Genomic DNA, 25,309 nt, shown 5'->3' on the forward strand with positions numbered 1-25,309 from the left:
TCTTGTCTGTGCCTGGCTAGGTGTAGCACCTCGCTTCTGTTCCTGGGGGTTCCAGCTACCCGCCTGCATGGTGTCACCTGTTTTGTCATTGTTCATCTGTACCTGTTCTGTTATGGTGTTTAATGTCATGTCCTGTTCCGATCTGTACCTGCCCTGTATTGTGTTCTGTTATGTTCCTGTTCTGTGTTCACCTAGCAGTGCGTAACTGCATCCGATCGCCTGGCAGTGCGTAACTGCATCCGATCGCCTGGCAGTGCGTAACTGCATCCGATCGCCTGGCAGTGCGTAAGGCCTCATGCACATGACCGTTGTTGTGTTCCGTGTCCGTTGTTCCATTTTCCGTGATTTTCTGCGGACCCATTGACTTTCAATGGGTCCGTTGAAAACTCGGATAATGCACCGTTTGTCATCCACGTCCGTGATCCGTGTTTCCAGTCCGTCAAAAAAATATGACCTGTCCTATTTTTTTCACGGGCAACGGTTCGCGGACCCATTCAAGTCAATGGGTCCGTGAAAAAACACGGAGGCACAAGAGATTGTTATCCGCGTCCGCGTCCGTTTTTTTCCTATCATTTGCAAGGCAAACTTGACTTAGATTTTTTTTTCTTTTTTCATGTCTGGTGATCCTCCAAAAATCAAGGAAAACACACGGAAACGGAAAACAGAACAGCTTTTTGCGGACCGCAAAAAAATACTGTCGTGTGCATGAGGCCTAACTGCTTCCGTTTGTTGTATGTCCTGCCTTCGGAAGAGGGCCCCCGGCATGTTACAGTCAGTCACATAACAAGATGAGAAAAAGCATTTAGCAAAGCAATGGTGGGTTAGCATGATTAACAACTGGAGGACGACCCAAGGACATCTTTAGAGGTTGTCCCATCCGGATATGCCCTTGGTAGATCCTAGCTTCAACTCTCATTGACATGTAAATGCAGCTTCTCTCATTTTTAGCAATCAGCTGTTAACACCAGGGGAATGTTTGTGGGGCTGATGAGTTTCCCAGGAGTGACTATAGCAGAAAAAACCCAAATATTTTCAAACTACTTATTTTATTGAAAATATAATTAGTCATTAAAATAACACAGACAATTTAAATCAACTCCGGCTACTTTCACACTAGTGTTTTTTGCGGATCGGTCATGGATCTGCAAAATGCTCCCATTATCATAATACAACCGCATGCATCCGTCATGAACACCATTGAAAGTCAATGGGGGACGGATCAGTTTTCTATTGTGTCTTGCTCCGCACCACATCGCAGACAGAAGAACGCTGCTTGCATGATGGATCTCAATAGCGCAATTGAAAACACTAATGTGAAAGTAGCCTTACTAAATTATATAGTCTTTAACAAAGTTCAGTGAAAGGCCACAATATATTTCAGGTGTGTGCTTCAGTGATGCCTTCTGTAGACTTCAACAAGACTTTGCTGTTTGCTTATAAGTGACTTTTCCATCTGACACTTGGTGACTCTTCTTGTACTGCAGTGAAATGAATATACAAATAATTCAATCTCCTATTGGAAATACAGATAGCTATAAAAACAGATGCAAAATCGCCTTGATTTATCATACCTTCACTCCAGAATTCTGGAGTCAAAAAGTTGAAAAAATAGGGCTTTTTTGACTTTTTGCACTCGCTTGCGCAAAATATGAATTTTTTTTTGCACTTGCGCAAAATTTTGCTAATTTTTACACCACTTCAGTTTTGTAACTTGGGTGGGAAAGTGGGTGTGATTAGCTATGTTAATTAGCTTTACTCCAGATTTATCATTGAGACTTTTTTTTTTTTTTTTAAAGTCACAAAGAAGTTGCACTCCAGGAGGAGGGGGAGGAAGAAAACTGGAGAAGCTTCTCTAGACAAAAGTGTTAGGTTTAAGGATAAGACAAATTTATCAAGTAACATGGGACATTTGATAAATGTGGCATAAAGTATTTCAACACAGACTCAAGCAAAACTGACTTCAAATTTTCCCCTCAAGATAAATTCCCCCCTATAACTTTTGAGATTCATTTTCCCAAGGAGACAACTTCAAACATAAAGGCTGAAATGGTCTAAAAAAAAAAAAAAGGGGTTGTCCCATTATAGCAACTTATCCTCTATCCACAGGATAGGGAATAAGTGTCTGAACAGCGGGGGTCCGACCCTGGAGTCCTGACAGTTATGAGGGGCAGTTTTACCCCTTTCAAATGGAGCAGCAGACATGCATGTGTGTCCACTGCCCAGTTCAGCTCTATGGGACTGCTGAACATAGCAGAGTTCAAGCGCTCCTCTATCTCCAGTAGTCCTATAGCGTTTAATGGAGCAGCAGCATGTGTATGTGTCTGCCCACTGTCTCGTGATTGGTAGGGGTCCGCTGGGGGCAGTATTCCCCAATTTTAATGAAGCTGCTGCTCCATTCAACTCTATGGGGCTGCCGTAGATAACAGAGGGCTTGAACTCTGCTACCTTCAGCAGTCCCATACAGCTAAATTGTGGTGGACACACATGCGTGTCTGCTGCTCCATTTGAATGGAGGAAAATAGCCCTCGTTCTCATAAACACAGGGTAGGAGATTAGCTGTTGTAAATGGACAACCACTTTAACCCCTTCATGCCCAATGACATGTAGGTCATCGGTCCGGTCTTTAAACATGGTGCCCGATCGCGTGCGCTGCGGGCACCATAGCCGCGGGTGGCCGCCTGCTTCTTCTAGCAGACACCCGCGGCTCATATCCGCAAACGGCAGTAATGCCGATCGCGGACATTTAACCACTCAGATGCCGTAGTCAGTCCTGACAACAGCATCTGAGTGTGCTGAAAACCAAAAGTGCGTGCTTTCGGTTATGCTCCGGCTCCCCCGTGTGGCGATCGGAGGAGCTGGAGCTTGTGTGCATTGTGTGCAGCAGCCCCCGTCTTTGTGAATGACAGGAGGCTGCTGCATATTATTTCCTATGGAGCCCTTGCCTGTAATTAGGCTCCATAGGAAAGTAGTAAAATCATCATAGATTCCAATGCAAGTGCATTGGGGTCTATGATAATAGGAATCAAATGTTTGATTGTTATAGTTCCCTATGGGAACCATAAAAAAAAGTGTAAAAAATAAATAAATATATTTTTAAAAAAACTAACATAAAAAAACCCCATAAAAATGCAAATCACCCCCCCTTTTCCAAAATAAAAATAAAAAAATTTAACAAAATACACATCATGGGTGTCGCAATGTGCGAAAATACCCATTATATAAAAATATATTCCCCATACGGCAAACAGCAAAACGGAAAAAAGCGTCCAAATGGGCGATTCATTTTTGTTTGCAATTTCACCCATTTGGATTTTTTTCCCCGCTTCCTACTACATCATATGCAATATTAAATGGTGTCCCGCAAAAAACAACCCCTCATATGGCTATGTGAACAGACAAATAAAAAAAAATAAAGTTATGGCTCTGGGAAGGCAGGGAGCGCAAAACGAAAACGCAAAAAAAAAAGAAAAACCACACAAAAACCTCCGGGGCTGAAAGGGTTAATATCCGAAAGTAGTCAAATCAAAGACCAGGCTTCAATACACTTAAAAAAATATTATAATAATAATGAAAACCTACTTATTTTTCCTTCCTTCTTCAGTTTGTGTAGATGATGGGTTAGGTTGAATTCTGCAGCCACATGTAACTGCTCCGGTGTATCCTGTAGGAATATGATCAATATGAAAACATAAAAATATACAAAATGTTATGTGAAAGAACATTTAGAGACATCCAGTCAGTACAGAGCCTGCATGCACGTCTCAGATAATATCATAATTGTTAAAAATACTTGGACAAATACTACTACTTATCTTTTACATATTTCTTTACAATCAACTGCCAATTGGCCCCCCCTAGTGGTTGTAATTAGATACCACACTTTCCTGTAAAATCACACTAAATCACACTACATCTGCCAAAAACCTGCGTGTTATACATTCTAGGTATGCCCGTTCACAGCCAGCGCTCCCTACAGGTTGCTGCAGCATATAGGGAAAGCCTGCTCAGGAGAGGCCCAAGGACAGAGGTACAGCACCTGACACGGAGCGCGGTGTCCTATTATACAGGGGGGATACATGCACCCAAAAAACAGCCCTCACACTTTTGAACAGATGAAATTGAGAGCATGAGAATCCACCACTCAAATCAAACTCCTCTGCACTGTGCTTGTGCAGTGAGAAGGAAGGGGGGGTCTCGAGACCCCTATTCTGGTGATTGGTGAGGGTTCCAGTGGTGGGGTCACTAGTGAACATACATTTATTACCTATCCTGTGGATGGGTCATAAATGATATTTTGTGGAATAACCTTTTACCCAAATGACTCCATTACTGTGTGAGAAAAGTAAGCCGAGAACCTACATAAACACCAAACCAGAATATTCATCGGCAGAACTATTATGCAGCCGAGAAGTTTCAGGATATAGCAGACAGGAGGTCATTTACCTTGTAAACTATTTTAACAAGCTCCATGGCGGTCAGAGATTTCCCAGAATTCTCTTGCAAAACTTGAAGAATTTGCTGTTCTCGAGCCTGTCTATGCAAAATATATTCCTGAATTTTGGCTCTTGCACCTTCAACAACAGGACCATGACCTGCAAGGTAAAAAGAGGATAAATATCTGAAATGTAATACCTTATCATAATAAGGGACGTAACAAAGGAGTAAAAACCATTGTCCAGAATGTGAGATACTGATAAATGTTTAACGAGAGGATTGTAGAATAGCGATGCATAAAATCAAAAGTAGAAGTTACAATACTTTATGGTCTCTGATAAATTCTGCTTCATCTTTGCAGAAAATGAGCAAGAAAGTGAGGGGAGAAAAATTAACACCTTAATAGGGTATCAGCACGTGACCCACGAATGGAATAAAAGTTTGGTAAATGGCTCAAATACAGCTTAAAAGGGTTGTGTCACGTCAGCATATGGCATTTACCATGTAGAGAAAGTTAATAATAGACACTTTCTAATGTATTGCGATTGTCCATATTGCCTCCTTCGCTGGCTTGATTCATTTTTATATGGCATTATACACTTCTCATTGCCATGGGTTACGGCTGCAGCACAAATACGAGGTGGACGAGGCGAGAGCTGCTGCACATGCGTACCTATGCCCTCTCCCACCGTACTGGTCCACAGCGCATGTTCCTACAGTGTGCAAGCACGTCCACCGCTGCTGGATAGCAGGGTGATCCTAACCCCTGGATACAAGCAGTGTATAATGTGATGGAAAAATGAATCCAGCCAGCAAAGGAAGCAATATGGATAATAACAGTACATTAGTAACTGCCTTGTATTAACTTTCTCTACATGATAAATGCCATTTTCTGAAGTGGGACAACCCCTTTAACTTTCTGCTTCATCTTTTGCATATACGAGGCAAGAATGGATGACAAAAATAAATAAAAACTTGGGTGAGATTTCACGTCTCACAGAAGAATTGATAAGGATGTCTGCTACTGTACTAGGTTACAAATGATATGGCTTTATCTACAAAAGTTTGACTTATAGCTACACAGTATGAATAAAAAGTAGCAACGCCAAAAATGTCAGCAGTGGAGAAAGAGGTTAGGTTTGTAGCGAAAACTATAAAAGAACACTATCCTGTGGAATTACTGATAAAAACGCAGAAGACACAGGGGATACATTCCTGGTGATCTGTTCCATTTGTGACTGGTGAACAATTTAGGCCTCTTTCACACTTGCGTTGTTGGGATCCGGCGTGCACTTCCGTTGCCGGAGGTGCCCGCTGGATCCGGAAAAACGCAAGTGTAGTACTGAAAGCATTTGAAGACGGAGCCGTCTTCAAAATGCTTTCAGTGTTACTATGGCACCCAGGACGCTATTATAGTCCTGGTTGCCATAGTAGGAGCGGGGAAGCGGTATACTTACAGTCCGTGCGGCTCCCGGGGCGCTCCAGAATGACGTCAGAGCGCCCCATGCGCATGGATGACGTGATCCATGTGATCACATGATCCATGCGCTTGGGGCGACCTGACGTCACTCTGGAGCGCCCCAGGAGCCGCACGGACGGTAAGTATGCTGCTCCCCCGCTCCCCACTACACTTTACCATGGCTGCCAGGACTTTAGCGTCCCGGCAGCCATGGTAACCACTCTGAAAAAGCTAAATGTCGGGTCCGGCAATGCGCCGAAACGACGTTTAGCTTAAGGCCGGATCCGGATCAATGCCTTTCAATGGGCATTAATCCTGGATCCGGCCTTGCGGCAAGTCTTCAGGATTTTTGGCCGGAGCAAAAAGCGCAGCATGCTGCGGTATTTTCTACGGCCAAAAAACGTTCCGGTCCGGAACTGAAGACATCCTGATGCATCCTGAACGGTTTTCTCTCCATTCAGAATGCATTGGGATAATCCTGATCAGGATTCTTCCGGCATAGAGCCCCGACGACGGAACTCTATGCCGGAAGAAAAGAACGCAGGTGTGAAAGAGCCCTAAGGAGAGTGGATTAGTTATCTTTTGGTCGTAGTGCAGACATATTAGAGGGAGGAGGATCCTGCTGCAGTCACTTGTCTTAAAAGTGGTTTTCCAACTAGTTACGGGATCGTACCTAAATAAAAAAAATAAATATATATATATATATATATATATATATTTATTCATCTGCCCTGTTTCGCTCCGTTCCCCAACCTGTAAACTTCTGGACGGGGTCACATGCGTCACTGCAGACAGTGATTAGCTGGAGGTCAGTCAGCGGCACATGTGACCCCATCTGGAGGTTTACAAGAACTGGAAGACTGTGGAATGGACCAGCGGAGTGAATAGAAGGCAAGTGAATATGATTTTTTTTCATTAGGCACAACAAATTCCTGGGGCTAGTTAAAAATACCCATAAGGCTAGAAAACCCCTTTAAAGGCTATGTACACCTTCTGGGGCAATTTTGTATGATTGCATTTTACTCATTTTGGGCTAAAATTCTTTTTTTTAATTGGTCTTTATTAGACATAGTCAGCCATTCTGTTACAAAGGGTTAACTGTTTGTCTAGCTGTGTGAATTGTACTTTCACTTTGTGCAGGTCAGCTAATAAACCTCATCTCTAAATTACTAATAGCTCAAAAACACTTATTTAAGGGTACTTTCACACTTGCGTTAAAGTTTTCCGGTATTGAGTTCTGTCACAGGGGCTCAATACCGGAAAAAAACGCTTCAGTTCTATCCTATTGCATTCTGAATGGAAAGCTGTCTGTTAAGTATGCATCAGGATGTCTTCAGTTCAGTCACTCTGAGGTATTTTCTCCGGCCAAAATTTCCGGAACACCGCATTCAGCATTAATTTCTATTGAAATGTATTAATGGCGGATCCGGTTTCCTGATCTGCGCATGTGCAGACCTTTAAAAATGTGAAAAAAAAAATACCAGATCCGTTTTTCCGGATGACACCGTAGAGACTGATCCGGTGTTTCAATGCATTTGTCAGACGGATCCGCATCCGGAAACAAATGCTATGCGTTTGCATACGGATATCCGGAATCCAACAACGCAAGTGTGAAAGTACCCTAAGCCACATTCTTATCAGTAAGATATGAGTTATCATGAGTGTTTAGCAGGATTAGAGATAAAGAGCCATCAGCTGAGCTGCCTGATGGAACAGAGTAAGGCTACTTTCACACTACCGTTCAGAGCGGGTCCGTCTGGTGTCTGCTCAGATGGATCCGCTCCTATAATGCAGACGTTTGTATCCGTTCAGAACGGATCCGTCTGCATTATAACTTAGAAAAAATTCTAAGTGTGAAAGTAGCCTGAACGGATCCGTCCAGACTTTACATTGAAAGTCAATGGGGGCGGATCCGTTTAAAGATTGAGCCATATTGTGTCATCTTCAAACGGATCCGTCCCCATTGACTTACATTGTAAGTCTGGACGGATCCGCTTGCCTCCGCACGGCCAGGCGGACACCCGAACGCTGCAAGCAGCGTTCAGGTGTCCGCTTGCTGAGCGGAGCGGAGGCTGAACGCTGCCAGACTGATGCATTCTGAGCGGATCCGCGTCCACTCAGAATGCATTAGGGCTGGACGGATGCATTCGGGGCCGCTTGTGAGAGCCTTCAAACGGAGCTCACGAGCGGACACCCGAACGCAGGTGTGAAAGTAGCCTAAAAACACACAGCTTGCTACTAGAAAAATCTCAAGGCTATGCAGAGAACAGGGCTCAACATTATTATTAATAAAGACCAATTGAAAAAAAAATAAAAAGATTTTTTTTTAGCTCACAATGAGGACAATGCAATAATAAAAAATTGCCCCCAAAAGGTGTACATAGCCTTTAAGGTGCCCATACACATTAGAGGAAAGTTGGTTAACCGATTTTAGCAGGAAAGGCCAACTATCTTGAGTATATGTGGTGTCCCAACTCTCCCCCTACAGCAGCTGCTATTGAGGGGGGGGGGGAGGGGGAAGGATTGGACATTTTTTTTTATTTCAACAGGCCTGATCCTTTGTTTCCACAAGACAAACTACTGCCAGAGGTGTCCGCTAGGAGCTTTTCTCTTCTTCCCCATGAGCAGCCATATATATGATGGAAATGGGAGGGAAATATTGACCGTCTGAATGAGCGTTCAGCTATTGGAGGTGTGTGGGCATGTTTGCAGCCAGACAAGATTGCGAGGAGGGGGAAATGGCTGATCTCCTGAGACATAAAGAGAAGTTAAAGATCAACTCTCCAGGAATAAAATACTAATATAGTGACCTGGGTAAATTTTGTCAGCCTTCACCTCCAGCAGCTTTTCTAAAGACTTCATGTAATCATACAACTCCTCAAACACAGCTGTTCCTTCTCCAAGTATGCAGTCCCCAGAGAAAATGGCATTTTCTTCCAATAAAACCAGAGCCATGTGATCGTCCGTGTGTCCAGGTGTGAACAGAACTCTGAATACAACACAGAAACTCAACAATTAGTGAATGGCATTCCTTCCTCTACCCATCCTGTGGATTATGGGACAACCATGGGACAATTGAATTAGGTTTAGGGATTTGCAGTTATGGATTAGGGTTCACATACAAGGACTGGAAATTATATACAATTCCCCAAATTTAGTTTACATGCAGCCTCACAATTGAGGCTGGGTTCACACTTGAGCGTTTTACAGCGCGTTCAAACGCGCTGTAAAACGCTCAACACATGAAAACCAATGCTTCCCTATGGGCCTGGTTCTCACTTGAGCGTTTTACAGCGCGTTTGAACGCGCTGAAAAACGCCCTACGCTCAAACAAGTTCTTGAGCTTCTTTGGGGCGTTTTGACGCGCGTTTGTGGCCATAGGACACTGCAGTCAATCACACAAACGCGCGTTTACTATTGCAAAAAACGCGCATAAAAACGCGCGACAAAAACGCGCGTTAAACGCGCATATCAAATACGCTCAGGTCTGAACCCAGCCTTAGGGTACGTTCACACAAAATAATACAAAAAAATCCTCACATGTATTTGCTGCAGAATCTGCAGCAAAAATCTGAGGCTGACCCTCGGATTACTGCTGCAGACTTTTAGTTTGCCAGGTTACAGATCTGCATTCAGTGGGGCTAGTCCGCATGCAGACATTTGCATTTTCCATCCTACATGGTTCAATAAACCACACATGGAAAACTCTGTGTCAAATAGACTTAGGTGCACATTTCCCATTGAAAACAATGAGAGGCAGCTTGAGTGGGAAAAAAAATGCCATGTGAACATATCCTAAGGCTAGTTTCAGACGAGCGTATTCAATCCGGTAAACATGCCCTGTCTGTGAGCAGTACTTCCTGGCCTTAACGCTGCTCCAGTGAAGTTGCAACATTAGGCCTCTTTCACACGACCGTATGGCTATTTCAGTGTTTTGCGGTCCGTTTTTCACTGATCCGTTGTTCCGTTTTTTTGTTTCCGTTGTTTTTCCGTATGGCATATACAGTAATTACATAGAAAAAATTGGGCTGGGCATAACTTTTCAATAGATGGTTCCGCAAAAACGGATACGGAAGACATACGGATGCATTTTCGTATGTGTTCCATTTTTTTTGTGAACCCATTGACTTGAATGGAGCCACGGAACGTGATTTGCGGGCAATAATAGGACATGCTCTATCTTTCAATGGAACGGAAAAACGGAAACGGAATGCATACGGAGTACATTCCGTTTTTTTTGCGGAACCATTGAAATGAATGGTTCCGTATACGGAGCCCAAAAACGGCCCGCAAAACGGGAAAAAAAAACGGTAGTGTGAAAGAGGCCTTATAATGATTTGGGATGTTGTGAATTCCAGTCTCACTGCCGATCAGCTGAACTGTAGTCATTGCATTATGTGATAACAGTTCAGTAGATCGGCAGTGAGACTGGGATCCACAACATCATAAATCATTATAATACTACAAGATCAATTCACAGGAGCAGCGTTCAGGCCGGGAAATACTGCGCACACACGGAGAGTGTTTCATGGAACTAACACTCTCCTCTGAAACTAGCCTTACAGTTTTTAAGAGTACTTTATTTTTTTGCATAAGGGGTCTTCTTGAGTGAGCGTTTCAGTCACTGATGAACTTAAAAATTTCCATGTAATTTTTGTTGAACATTTAATTCAAGTTGTCTAAAAGTTATGTGTATAAACTAGCATTTTTATACACTTTGATGGACATTTATTAAATGTTTTATGCCACAAGTGGCATAGAAAAAACCGTAAGTTATGGATTTTCACTTCTCTAGACACTTTTCAAAAGAGTAACAGTAAGTGGGACTTAGCAGGATTGGGACTTAGCAGGATTGAGGAGTATTTGAATTTCTGGCACACAGAATGCCTGAAGATGTGCCAAAATGTATAAAGAGTCTGTGCTTCTTAAAGGGGTAGGCCAGAATCAATTACTAGCTGCACATGTGCGAGAGACATCACATGCATGCAGCTAGTAAGAATGGTTATTAAACTATCGGCACTGTTGTCTAAAAGTTTAATATGAATAATTCATGTTTACATATAGGTTCACTCACCTGCTTGCCAACTCTGCGCCCAGAAAAATGGCCGCTGATAGAGGGTCCCGTTAACTTAGTAGTCTCCATCCCCTTAGGACACAGTCAGTATTTGATCAGAGATTTCCATTAGTGATTTTAAGTCAAATCCAGGAGTGGAGGCTACACAGAGGTAGATTACACAAAGATTTCCCCCTGTTCTGCATTTTTGACCCGCACCTAGTTTTGGCTCACAATCACTGATGGAAATTACTGACTGTGTGAAAGCAGCCTTAGGCCTTTTTCACACGGGCGCTTGCGGAAAATGGTGCGGGTGCGTTGCGGGAACATGCACGATTTTTCTGCGCGAGTGCAAAACATTGCAATGCGTTTTGCACGCGCGTGAGAAAAGTTGACATGTTTGGTACCCAAACCCGAACTTCTTCACAGAAGTTCGGGCTTGGGATCAGTGTTCTGTAGATTGTATTATTTTCACTTAGAACATGGTTATAAGGGAAAATAATAGCATTCTGTATACAGAATGCATAGTAAAATAGCGCTGGAGGGGTTAAAAATAAAAATACAAAAATTAAACTCACCTTAATCCACTTGCTCGCGCAGCCCGGCTTCTCTTCTGTCTTCTTTGCTGTGTGCAGGAAAAGGACCTGTGGTGACGTCACTCTGGTCATCACATGGTCCGTCACATGATCTTTTACCATGGTGATGGATCATGTGATGACCGGAGTGACGTGACCACAGGTCCTTTTCCTGCACACAGCAAAGAGGAAGACAGAAGAGATGCCGGGCTGCGCGATCAAGTGGATTAAGGCGAGTTAAATTATTTTTATTTATTTTTTTAACCCCTCCAGCGCTATTGTACTATGCATTCTGTATTCAGAATGCTATTATTTTCCCTTATAACCATGTTATAAGGGAAAATAATAATGATCGGGTCTCCATCCTGATCTCTTCTAGCAACCGTGCGTGAAAATCGCACCGCATCCGCACTTGCTTGCGGATGCTTGCGATTTTCACGCAGCCCCATTCATTTCTATGAGGCCTGTGTTACGTGAAAAACGCACAAAGAGGAGCATGCTGCGATTTTGACACAACGCACAAGTGATGCGTGAAAATCACCGCTCGTGTGAACAGCCCCATAGAATTGAATGGGTCAGGATTCAGTGCGGGTGCAATGCGTTCAACTCACGCATCGCATCCGCGCGGAATACTCGCCCGTGTGAAAGGGGCCTTAGGGCTCATGCACACGACCGTGGTTTTGGTCCTCATTCGATCCGCATTTTTTGCGGGTTGGATGTGGACATCCTTATATCCGTTCCCTGGCATCCACAAAAATATAGAACATGTCCCTTTCATGTTCGCATTATGGCCCGAACGTTCCATTTCGCAAAATGCGGAACGCACATGGCCAGTATTTGTGTTTTGCGGATCTGCAATTTGCGGACTGCCAAGGCAGCAATGGACATGTGCATGAGCCCTTACACTGGGGGCAGACGGTGAACTCGCGGAAGTGCAGTCCATCCCCAGTATAAATGAAAGGAGGCCGCTGATGGACGGAACCCTTCATCAGAGGCCATTTTCAGAAGGCAGCACCGACAAGCAGGGGAGTGAACCTGCATGTAACATAAGTGCCATCAGTGCCGACAGTTTAATAATGCTTATTACTAGCTGCATGTACAAGTATGTGCCGTATTCAGCATATCTGAAGCTAGTAATATTTAGTGGCCAAACCTATTCATGAATTGAGTTGGACTTTATACTACGAATGGCATTTGTAACGTTATGTTGTGTGCTCACTCTAAAATGTAGATTAAGGTAGCAAAGCAGCGTTTTCTGATATTCAGTATATATTTTTAACGCATTTGTGGGGGACTGCCAGTTTCTGAGAGCACCAAGTTCTTGTTAATATTAAAAACCCACAAACCCTAAAAATATATAGGACTTGTAGATGCACTCAGTATGAAAGGTGTATGTATTAGGGTGGGTCCTATAGAGTTTTAGTTAAAAAATAAATAAATGTGGCCTTTTTTTTACCATTATAAAAAAAAAGAAGAGTATCCTTTTTTTTAACCGGACTGTGCAGGATACAAGAACGTGGTTTGCTGCGTTTTTGTATCCTTTTTTTTTGTTACGTATACGTCAAACGGAGGCATTAAATGTGATGTGAACCCACCTTAAAGGAAATCGGTCATCAACTTTATGCAAACCTCACTAAGGGTGGCATGAAGTAGTTAAAGAAACTGATTTCAGCGGTGTGTGTTATTCGTGCTAAAAGTAAGGCTACTTTCACACTAGCGTCTTTTGCGGATCCGTCATGGATCTGCAAAAAACACTTCCGTTACAATAATACAACCGTATGCATCCGTCATGAACGGATCTGGTTGTATTATGTCTTATATAGCAATGACGGATCCGTCATGAACACCATTGAAAGTCAGTGGGGGACGGATCCTTTTTCTATTGTCAGAAAAAACGCTGCTTGCAGAGTTATTCTGTCTGCGATGTGGACGCAACCAAACGGAACGGAATGCACTTTGGTACATTCCGTTTCGTTCAGTTTTGCCCCCATTGACAATGAATGGGGACAAAACTGAAGTGTTTTCTTCTGCTACTGAGATCCTATGACCGATCTCAATAGCGGAATTGAAAACGCTAGTGTGAAAGTAACTCAGGTGATTGCCAAGACCCAACATCAGAATCATCGCAGGCTGAACCTGGAAAAGTGTCATGGATGCCCCAGAAGAGTCATTGTTTTTCATGAGTCCCTGCTCTCCCCGCCACCTGCCGATTATTGGCAGTCCCCTGCTAAGGAGAAAACTAAGGCCCCTTTCACACAAGCGAGTTTTCTGCGCGGGTGCAATGCATGGCGTGAACGCATAGCACTGAATCCTGACCCATTCATTTTAATGGGTCTGTGCATATGGCCTCATGCACACGACCGTTGTGTGCATCCGTGTCCGTTGTTCAGTTTTCCGAGATTTTCTGCGGACCCATTGACTTTCAATGGGTCCGTTGAAAACTCGGAAAATGCACCGTTGTTCATCCGCGTCCGTGATCCGTGTTTCCTGTCCGTCAAAAAAATATGACCTGTCCTATTTTTTTGACGGACAACGGTTCACGGACCCATTCAAGTCAATGGGTCCGTGAAAAAACACGGATGCACACAAGATTGTCATCCGCGTCCGTGATCCGTGGCTACTTTCACACAGACGGATCCGCAGATCCGTCTGCATAAAAGCTTTTTGATCCGACAGTATATTCTAACACAGAGGCGTTCCCATAGTGATGGGGACGCTTCAAGTTAGAATATACTACGAACTGTGTACATGACTGCCCCCTGCTGCCTGGCTGCACACTATCTCTTACAGGGGGCTGTGATCAGCACAATTAACCCCTCAGGTGCGGCACCTGAGGGGTTAATTGTGCGTATCATAGCCCCCTGTAAGAGATCAGGTGCTGCCAGGCAGGAGGGGGCAGACCCCCCTCCCTCCCCAGTTTTAAATTCATTGGTGGCCAGTGCGGCCCCCCTCCCTCCCCAGTATTTAATTCATTGGTGGCCAGTGCGGCCCCCTTCCCTCCCTCCCCAGTATTTAATTCATTGGTGGCCAGTGTGGCCCCCCCTCCCTCCCTCCCCTGTATTTAATTCATTGGTGGCCAGTGCGGCCCCCCTCCCTCCCCAGTATTTAATTCATTGGTGGCCAGTGCGGCCTCCCCTCCCCCCCTCCTAATTAAAATCCCCCCCCCCATCATTGGTGGCAGCGGAGAGGTCCGATCGGAGTCCCAGTTTAATCGCTGGGACTCCTATCGGTAACCATGGCAACCAGGACGCTACTGCAGTCCTGGCTGCCATGGTTACTTAGCAATTTTAGAAGCATTATACTTACCTGCGATGTCTGCGACCGGCCGAGGCGCTCCTCCTACTGGTAAGTGACAGGTCTGTGCTATAAGCAATGCGCCGCACAGACCTTTCACTTACCAGTAGGAGGAGCGCCCGGCCGGTCACAGACAGCGCAGGTAAGTATAATGCTTCTAAAATTGCTCAGTAACCATGGCAGCCAGGACTGCAGTAGCGTCCTGGTTGCCAAGGTTACCGATCGGAGTCCCAGCGATTAAACTGGGACTCCGATTGGAACTCTCCGCTGCCACCAATGATGATGGGGGGGGGTTAATTAGGAGGGGGGGGGGAGGCCGCACTGGCCACCAATGAGTTAAATACAGGGAAGGGAGGGAGGTGGGGCCGCACTGGCCACCAATGAGTTAAATACAGGGCAGGGAGGGAGTGGGGGCCTCACTGGCCACCAATGAGTTAAATACAGGAGAGGGAGGGAGGGGGGGCCGCACTGGCCACCAATGAGTTAAATACAGGGGAGGGAGGGGGGGCCGCACTAGACACCAAGGAGTTAAATACAGGGGAGGGAGGGGGGGTCTGCCCCCTCCTGCCTGGCAGCACCCGAACTCTTACAGGGGGCTATGATACGCACAATTAACCCCTCAGGTGCCGCACCTGAGGGGTTAATTGTGCGGATCACAGCCCCCTGTAAGAGTTCGGGTGCTGCCAGGCAGCAGGGGGCAGTCATGTACACAGTTCTTAGTATATTCTAACTTGAAGCGTCCCCATAACTATCAAGGAAGACCCACGGAAGAAAAAACGGACACGGATCACTGAACTACGGAACCCGTTTTTGCGGACCGCAAAAAAAAAAACGATCGTGTGCATGAGGCCTATGAGTTGTTTTTCATGCATAATTTCTGCGTTGCGTGAGAATTGCAGAATGTTCTATATTCAGTGTTTTTCACGCAGCCCTGGCCCCATAGGAGTGAATGGGGCTTCAGTGAAAAACGCATTGCATCTGGATGTAACCCGGATGCAATGTGTTTTTCACTAATGGTTGCTAGATTTTGTTTGTAAACCTTCAGTTTTTTACCACACGCGTAAAAAACTCATCAAAACGCATTGCACCTGCGCGGAAAAAACTGAACGCAATCGCACACAAAACTGACTGAACTTGCTTGCAAAATTGTGAAAGTTTCACTGAAGGCACCCTGAACGCATCTGGAGCCAATCCGTATAGTTCATGTGGAGGCCGAAGTAGAACACTGTTCATCATCAGCAGGTGGCAGGGAGAGCAGTAGCTCTTGAATAACCAGGACTCTTCTCAGGCTGTCGTGACTCTTTTCCCGTATCGTGCTGAAATGATTATGATGCTGGTTCTCGGCAACCACTTATTTTAAAGGGAACCTGTCATGCACTTTATGCTGACCTCACTGAGGGCCGCATAATATAGTGACAGTAATGCTGATGTCAGCGGTGTGTCACTCATGAGCCCAAAGTAAGTGGTTGCCGAGAACCAGCATCATAATCATTGCAGCCCAGGCCTGGAAAAGAGTCAAATCTACTTCAGAAGAGTCCTGGTTATCCATAATCTCCTGCACTCTCGCCCATCTGCTGATGATTGGCAGTTCTGTCCTAGAGAGAAAGGCCTCTTTCACACTACCGTTTTTTTTTCTGCTTTGCAGGCCGTTTTTACGGTCCGTATACGGAACCATTCATTTCAATGGTTCCGCAAAAAAAACCTGAATGTACTCCGTATGCATTCCGTTTCCGTATTTCAGTTTTTCCGTTCAAAGATAAAACATGTCCTATTATTGCCCGCAAATCACGTTTCGTGGCTCTATTCAAGTTAATGGGTTCGCAAAAAAAACAGAACACATACGGAAATGCATCCGTATGTCTTCCGTATCCATTCCATTTTTGTGGAACCATCTATTGAAAATGTTATGCCCAGCCCAATTTTTTCTATGTAATTACTGTATATGCCATACGGAAAAACGGAACGGAAAGACAACGGTAACAAAAAAACGGAACAACGGATCCGTGAAAAACGGACCGCAAAACACTGAAATAGCCTTACGGTAGTGTGAAAGAGGCCAAAGGGAGAAAACTAGGTAGAAGACTGTCAGTCATCAGCAGGTGGGGGGGGAGAGCGGGAATTCATGAATAACCAGGACTCTTCTCAGGTGGCCGGGACTCTTTTCCAGGCCCAGTCTGCAATGATTGTGATGTTGGTTCTCGGCAACCACTTACTTTTAACTTAAAAATGACAGACCGCTGAAATCAACTCGCCTGTCTCTACTTTATTCTGCCGTTAGTATGGGCGGCATAAAGGTGACGACAGGTTCCCTTTAAGCTCATGAGTAACACACCGCTGAAATCAGCAGGTCTGTCTCTACTTTATGCTGCTTTCAGTGAGGGAAGCATAAAGTTGATGACAGGTTCCCTTTAATCCCCATGTTTTGTAAGTTGTTATTTTATTATTTTTTTCTAAATTTCCAACCATTTTTTCCCATCTTTTTTGGCTCTTCTGTTCTGGTGATTTAATCAAGATATGTGCAAAGACAAAAGTGGAATGTATGAGATTGTCCTGATTACCAGAGGTGCACACCATCCTAAGGCCTCTGGCATCAATATAGTTAAATGCGCTGGACCTTGGACAACATTTTTTACCTATCCAAAGGATAGGTGATAAATGTATGATCACTGGGGGTCAGACTGTTGGGACCCCCACTGGTCACAAGAATAAAGATCCCCAAGTCCTCTGTGTGAATGGATCTGTGATATGTATGACCACCTCTCCATACATTGTATATAGGACTGGCGGAGATAGAAGAGCGCTGCACTCCGCTATCTCCATCAGTCCCATAGACAGTGAATGGAGCGGTGATCATGCAGAAGACCCGACAACATGGACAATACGGCATCCACAGCATCCTTGATTCTATGCTCTATTCGCTCTTCCCAACAGATCCGCTTTCTGAGGTTTGTATTTGCTTTGTCTGTGTACTTACCTTAGGGTTGCTCCCTCGGTCGTTATCAGATCTCCATCTTTCAGATATTTGTACTTTTGCTCTCCTGCCCCAATGACCTCCTCGTTACGTGGATGGCGGGGAAGCTTGCTGACAGAGCAGTCGGAACCTGTCGTAGGGTAAAAATAGTCACCCATGTAAAAGGGGTTTCCGGTTTTATGTAAAGAACACATATTCATTTTGTAGTAAGTTACATACTTTGTATATCAGCCCCTGACTATTTTCACATTTCTCTCCTTGCTTGCTGAAAACCGGTCATTTTCACACAACTTTAGGACTTGTTAAAAATGGGGGTCCAATACTCTAAACAAAAAATGGACCGGTATGTGCAGCACATATAGGAATAGGTTTCAGCTTCTGAATGCAAATAATGAATGTTGCCCCCCTCCCACTGACAACAAGCAGATATTAAATTAAAAGGGGTATTCTAGAACTATCAAATTGATTATCTATCCCCAGGACTAATGATTAACGGGGTATTCCTATCTGGTACATTGATGGCATATCGCTAGGATGTGTCAGATAGATCCGGGTCCTACCTCTGCAGAACAGGACCCCCAAAGTGAACAGAGAGTAGCTGCGCATGCATGGCCACTCTCTGTTCACTGCCACGGGAGTTCCAAAAATTGCAGAGCGCTGGCTTGGCTATTTACGGAAGCCCCATAGCAGTGAATGGAGGGGCTATTTTCGGAACTCCCATAGTGATTAATGGAGGGCCCACCACACATGCACAATGTGCTCTCCTTCACTTCGGGGGCCTCGTTCTCTAGACAGGAGTGGGTCCTAGAAGTGGAATCTGCACCTATCTGACACTGATGGCATATGCCATCAATGTCCCAGATGGGCCAACCCCTTAATGATCAGGTTAGTGAGGGTCCGACTCCCAGGACCCTCACTGATCAGCTGTTTGCGGAATTAGCACAGATCTGTACCTTGTGTGGCTGGGAAATGTACTGCTAACTCTGTCCCATTCAAGTGACTGGAACTGAGCCTGCATACATATTTACTGAAAATAAGAAATATTACTCTGAATCTCCCCAAAGCTGTGGTGGGACCCTGTGAGAATATGCTACACGTGTATTACTTCCATCAGTAATGAAAGCTCCTGGCCCTAACAGAATGCTATGATAGCCTACCATTCATGATATCTCTGCAGATATCGGTTATGCCCCCGGAATGGTCATGGTGCCAGTGAGTGACGATTATTTCTTGGATTGCGGTGCTGGATTCATGTAGGGCTTGCTTCAGATTGGCGATATATTCTGGTACTGCTGGCTCTCCCGTGTCGATCAGTATCCTCCTGGATAAATAACATTTATAACGCAAATTAACTGCAAAGAAATGTCCATTTCATAAAAACTGTATATAACTGTGCTGTTACCTATGTAACTCTACCGGTACACAAGGCGGATTATGTGTGTTTTTTTCATGCAGATTCTTATGCGGTATAACCGCATCGTAAAACAGGACCAGTCAAGTGCGTGAGATTTCACAAATCTCACGGACACTTTGCTTTTTTTGTGCGGTGCGGAATTTGACCTGCCATGTGGATTTTGAAATCTCCAGCATGTCAATTCTTTGTACTGTTTTTGGTGCGGATTTCGCTCTTTTCAATGCAAGGATGAGATCCGCGGCAAAACGGCATCAAATCCGTACCAAAAACCGCAAGTAACACATGTGATTTTTGGTGTGGAAACGTACAGAAATCCGGATGGAAATTAGTGGAAGATAGCCTGTACCCATGTACAGGTAGCCTAAGGGTGAATTCCCACACAGCAGATTTTTTGAGGAAATTTCTGATACTACTCCAGTCATCTAAAAAAAAGCTTGCAAGAAATCCATGGGTATGCTGCAAAAAGGAATGGATGGTCAGAAATTTCTGCAACAAATCTGCCACATGAGAATTCACCCTAGAAGCGCCTTCATCAAGTCAAATGGCAGCCAGTCCAGATGGAACCTCTAAGGCCTCTTTCAGACGGGCGTTGCGGGAAAATGTGCGGGTGCGTTACGGGAACACCCGCGATTTTTCAGCGCGAGTGCAAAACATTGTAATGCGTTTTGCACTCGCGTGAGAAAAATCGCGCATGTTTGGTACCCAAACTTCTTCACAGAAGTTCGGGCTTGGGATCGGTGTTCTGTAGATTGAATTATTTTCCCTTATAACATGGTTATAAGGGAAAATAATAGCATCCTGAATACAGAATGCATAGTAAAACATCGCTGGAGGGGTTAAAAATAAATAAAAATAATTTAACTCACCTTAGTCCACTTGATCGCGTAGCCCGGCATCTCCTTCTGTCTTCATCTGATCTCTGTGCAGCAACAGGACCTGTGGTGACGTCATTCCGGTCATCACATGATCCATCACCATGGTAAAAGATCATGTGATGGATCATGTGATGACTGAAGTGACGTCACCACAGGTCCTGTTGCTGCACAGAGATCAGATGAAGACAGAAGGAGATGCCGGGCTACGCGATCAAGTGGACTAAGGTGAGTTAAATTATTTATATTTTTTTTTAACCCCTCCAGCGCTGTTTTACTATGCATTCTGTATTCAGGGTGCTATTATTTTTCCTTATAACCATGTTATAAGGGAAAATAATAATGATCGGGTCTCCATCCCGATCGTCTCCTAGCAACCGTGCGTGAAAATCGCACCGCATCCGAACTTGCTTGCGATTTTCACGCAACCCTATTCACTTCTATGGGACCTGCGTTGTGTGAAAAACGCAGAATATAGAACATGCTGCGATTTTCACGCAACGCACAAGTGATGCGTGAAAATCACCGCTCATGTGAACAGCCCCATAGAAATGAATGGGTCGGTATTCAGTGCGGGTGCAATGCGTTCAACTCACGCATCGCATCCACGCGGAATACTCGCCCGTGTGAAAGGGGCCCAAGGGTACTTTCACACTAGCGTTAAAGTTTTCCGGTATTGAGTTCTGTCCTAGGGGCTCTATACCGGAAAAGAACTGATCAGTTATATCCCCATGCATTCTGAATGGAGAGAAATCCGTTCAGGATGCATCAGGATGTCTTCAGTTCAGTATTTTTGACTTTTCAGGATGGAGATAATACCGCAGCATGCTATGGTTTTATCTCCGTCCAAAATCCGTTCAGTATGCAACAGGATGTCTTCAGTTCAGTCACTTATACAGTATTTGGATGGGGAAAATACCTGCAGCATGCTGCGATATTTTCTCCGGTCGAAATTCCGGAACACTTACCTGAATGCCGATTCCGGCATTAATTTCTATTGAAATGTATTAATGCCGGATCTGGTATCAAGTGTACCGGTGAAATGGGTCCGGTTTCCAGGTCTGCGCATGCGCAGACCTTTAAAAATGTGGAAAATAATAAATACCGGATCTGTTTTTCCGGATGAAATATTGCAATGTATTTGTCAGACAGATCAGAATCCTGATTAGTCGGCAAATGACATGCGTTTGCATACAGTTTTCCTGATCAGGCCGGCAGTTCAGGCAACTGAACTGCCTGCCGGAATCACACAACCCAAGTGTGAAAGTACCCTAATCCTGGCTGATTAACCTCTTAAATGCTGCAGTCAGCAGTATTCAGAGCACACAGGTGGTTTACAAAGGGAGACGGCTCCCTCTTTAAAAGCAGTTGTCACTACAGATGAGCGAATTTCATATTTAGAAATTTGGTCACGCTTCGCTTGGTGGTAAAAGCAGAATTGCGTTATGGATTCCATTACCACGGACCATAATGCAATTCTATGACGGAAGGCCTTTAGAGGCATTTCGTTATTCATTCCGTCATAAAAGAAGTCTATGGGCTGCAAAACGGATCCGTCCTGTTTCCATTATGCAGGGGAGTCGTCTCCATCCTTAACGGAAACGGGGCGGATCCGTTATGCAGCCCATAGACTTCTATTATGACGGAATGAATAACGGAATGCCTCTAAAGGCCTTCCGTCATAGAATTGCATTATGGTCCGTGGTAACGGAATCCATAACGCAATTCTGCTTTTACCACCAAACGAAGCGTGAACGAATTTCATAAGTGGAAATTCGCTCATCTCTAATGATGACTTTAGACATAACACGTTACACAACCAAAGACTGTAGCGCAGGACTGCCAGCATCCCAACTAACTGGAGTGAGGTCGCGCTGCGGAACGCAATTTATTGCAATCAGTAGAAAATCCATCCTACTGTGCCATGTAGCTGTAACCTAAAAAGTAATCAAAAAGTTACCTGTACCCCAAAAGATGCCAAAGAAAATGTCAACTCATCGTCTAAAAATGAACTTGACACAGTTGCATCAATGGGGGGGGGGGGGGGGATGTTACAGAATGGGGTGACACAAAAACAAAAGTGTTTTTACTGTGCAAAAGTAGCAATACATGTAAAAAAAAATATATAAAAACTATAAAAAATGGTATCATCTTAATCCCACTGACTTTATGTTATTTAGCAATGCCAAACAAAACCCACAGAAGCAATGGCGGAATTGCTTCTTTTTTTTTCATCCAACCCGTGAAAAATATTTTATAAGGATTAGTTCACATCACTCACGGTTTTGTTTTCTGTTCTTCTGATCAGTCAAAAAAAACAAAAAAAAACAGATCCTTTATTTTCAGCATCCGTTGTGCTTATTTTGCATCCGCTCGTGATCTGTTATTTTTGACAGGATAAAAAATAAAGAATCTGGTTTTTCTTTTCCTGTTCTTCGAACAGAAAACAAGACAGAGAATAACATTTATACATTATATGTACTGGAAAACGATGGCATATATTAAAAGATAGAACATAACCGGTCTTGCAAAAAATAAAAAATATAAAAAAACTTTATGGCTCTCTGAATACAATGGGGAAAAAAAAGAAAGAAAAATCCTGCTTTGTCATCAAGGCCCAGAATGAGCCGTGTCCCTAAGGCGGTTAGTTCACGTTACCTGTGTACTCTGAGCTCTGCATAATCAGTCATGTGGAGGGGGAGACCTGGAGGGCTCAGCCTCTGTACAGAGACGGAGGTTGGGGATGACTCCGCTCTAGAATACTCATCCGCCACTGTGAGGTGTAAAATAAATGACAATGATTTACCTATTAGCGCGATGCGCCATTTATCACCAGCACACGGCGCAGGATAGCCCGGCTGTCCTCCCTGCACACCGGGGGCTACTTCATAAGGGTGCATTCTGCATAGACCCAACCAAACAAGGCTGATGGCCGCAGAGGGGGCCCCGCTTCACAGCCCCCACCCCGATAAAAATTATATTAGGCTTTTTTTTTATGTTACGGCAATAAAATAGGAATTAGTGTCCTTTTACTATATGGAATATGGTGCACAGCCCTAAACTGCAGCATCAAGAGGCCATGAGGACACATAATGGCGTCCCCAAACTCCTGCATAGCGATACCATTTTGGCCCTAGGTAACATGTAGGCAGCAGCACTGTAAGTCCCAGCATGCCCTGCCTGTCACACACAGCACTGTAAGTCCCAGCATGCCCTGCCTGTCACACACAGCACTGTAAGTCCCAGCATGCCCTGCCTGTCAGACACAGGACTGTAAGTCCCAGCATGCCCTGCCTGTCAGACACAGCACTGTAAGTCCCAGCATGCCCTGCCTGTCAGACACAGCACTGTAAGTCCCAGCATGCCCTGCCTGTCAGACACAGGACTGTAAGTCCCAGCATGCCCTGCCCCTCATGCAGCACTGTAAGTCCCAGCATGCCCTGCCTGTCATATAGCACTGCAGCTCTGTAAGTCCCAGCATGCCCTGCCTGTCACACACAGGACCGCAGCACTGTAAGTCCCAGCATGCCCTGCCTGTCATATAGCACTGCAGCACTGTAAGTCCCAGAATGTCCTGCCCATCATACAGCACTGTAAGTCCCAGCATGCCCTGCCTGTCACACACAGGACTGCAGCACTGTAAGTCCCAGCATGCCCTGCCTGTCACACACAGGACCGCAGCACTGTAAGTCCCAGCATGCCCTGCCTGTCATATAGCACTGCAGCACTGTAAGTCCCAGCATGCCCTGCCTGTCACACGGGACATAAGTTCTAAACAGAAATGCAGCTGCACAGGCAATCAGGTGTTGCCTTACTAAAGACCACCGCTAGAGGCGCTGTCAGCGCTGCGAAAGCCGATACCTACTGACCTCTGGCCGGTGCCCACCAGGTACGTGTTGGTGCCCTGTAATGTCATGGGCCCCGGGTTACAGCCCAGCACACGGATCACCCGGGACGATAGCTGTTCTACGCGGGGCAGGAATGACAGCGCCATCCTGGATTCCAATATGGTAGCTGCAAATTCCTTTTCTTGATAAGGACCTTCCGACGTCAGCACATCACATGACATGTGAAGTCACGTGGTAAATGATGCGGGAGTTGCTTGTTTTTGGTCCCGTGCTGTGTGGTGACACAGGAACAGACGTTTGGTTCTTACTTTTTAAAAGTTTTTTTTCTAGCAATAAGTTTATCTCAAAGTGTCCCCCTGCCCATCCCCCTAGCCATCAGCTGTAATCTGGGAGTATAGTGTTTAATTCCCCTGCAGCGCCTCCATAGGGGAAAGCAAGCATTACACAGTGCCTATTTAGCGCATCAACAGGGTGTTTATGTTTTGCAGGATATAAACGTGGGTGTCCCAGACTGGACGATTTTTGCTTTGTCACAGTCCAAGAGCCATAACTTTCTGTCATTGTAGCAGTGTGAAAGCTTGTGAAGACAGGCGGTAGTTTATGGTACTTTTTTTTGTACCGTATGGCTGCTAGTCTGCCTGCTCACCCTTACCAAGGTTTTGCTATCGCCACCGCCGCTGTCTGCCTGCTCACTTTACCAAGCTTCTGTCGCCACCACCGCTGTCTGCCTGCTCACCCTTACCAAGCTTCTGTTGTCGCCACCGCCGCTGTCTGCCTGCTCACCCTTACCAAGCTTCTGTTGTCGCCACCGCCGCTGTCTGCCTGCTCAACCTTACCAAGCTTCTGTTGTCGCCACCGCCGCTGTCTGCCTGCTCACCCTTACCAAGCTTCTGTCACCACCGCCGCTGTCTGCCTGCTCACCCTTACCAAGCTTCTGCTGTCTCCATCACCGCTGTCTGCCTGCTCACCCTTACCAAGCTTCTGCTATCGCCACCGCCACTGTCTGCCTGCTCACCCTTACCAAGCTTCTGTTGCCGCCACTGTCTACCTGCTCACCATTACCAAGCTTCTGTTGTCGCCACCGCCGCTGTCTGCCTGCTCACCCTTACCAAGCTTCTGTTGTCGCCACCGCCGCTGTCTGCCTGCTCACCCTTACCAAGCTTCTGTTGTCGCCACCGCCGCTGTCTGCCTGCTCAACCTTACCAAGCTTCTGTTGTCGCCACCGCCGCTGTCTGCCTGCTCACCCTTACCAAGCTTCTGTCACCACCGCCGCTGTCTGCCTGCTCACCCTTACCAAGCTTCTGCTGTCTCCATCACCGCTGTCTGCCTGCTCACCCTTACCAAGCTTCTGCTATCGCCACCGCCACTGTCTGCCTGCTCACCCTTACC

General features: G+C 45.2%; 1 protein-coding gene across 1 annotated transcript; it reads right to left on the reverse strand.

Moving 5' to 3' along the window:
* Positions 1-1,280: 1,280 nt before the first annotated feature.
* On the reverse strand, positions 1,281-24,116 carry LACTB2 (lactamase beta 2). The gene is made up of 7 exons (XM_040432810.1): positions 23,942-24,116; positions 18,944-19,107; positions 17,790-17,916; positions 8,704-8,882; positions 4,444-4,592; positions 3,580-3,661; positions 1,281-1,478 (listed from the first exon to the last, which is right to left on the reverse strand). Exons 1-7 carry the CDS (start codon positions 24,064-24,066, stop codon positions 1,435-1,437), a joined length of 870 nt encoding a protein of 289 aa, XP_040288744.1. The 5' UTR covers positions 24,067-24,116; the 3' UTR covers positions 1,281-1,434.
* Between the last annotated feature and the right edge of the window lie 1,193 nt (positions 24,117-25,309).

This window comes from Bufo bufo, chromosome 5, assembly GCF_905171765.1.
Source record: "Bufo bufo chromosome 5, aBufBuf1.1, whole genome shotgun sequence".
Taxonomy (NCBI): domain Eukaryota; kingdom Metazoa; phylum Chordata; class Amphibia; order Anura; family Bufonidae; genus Bufo; species Bufo bufo.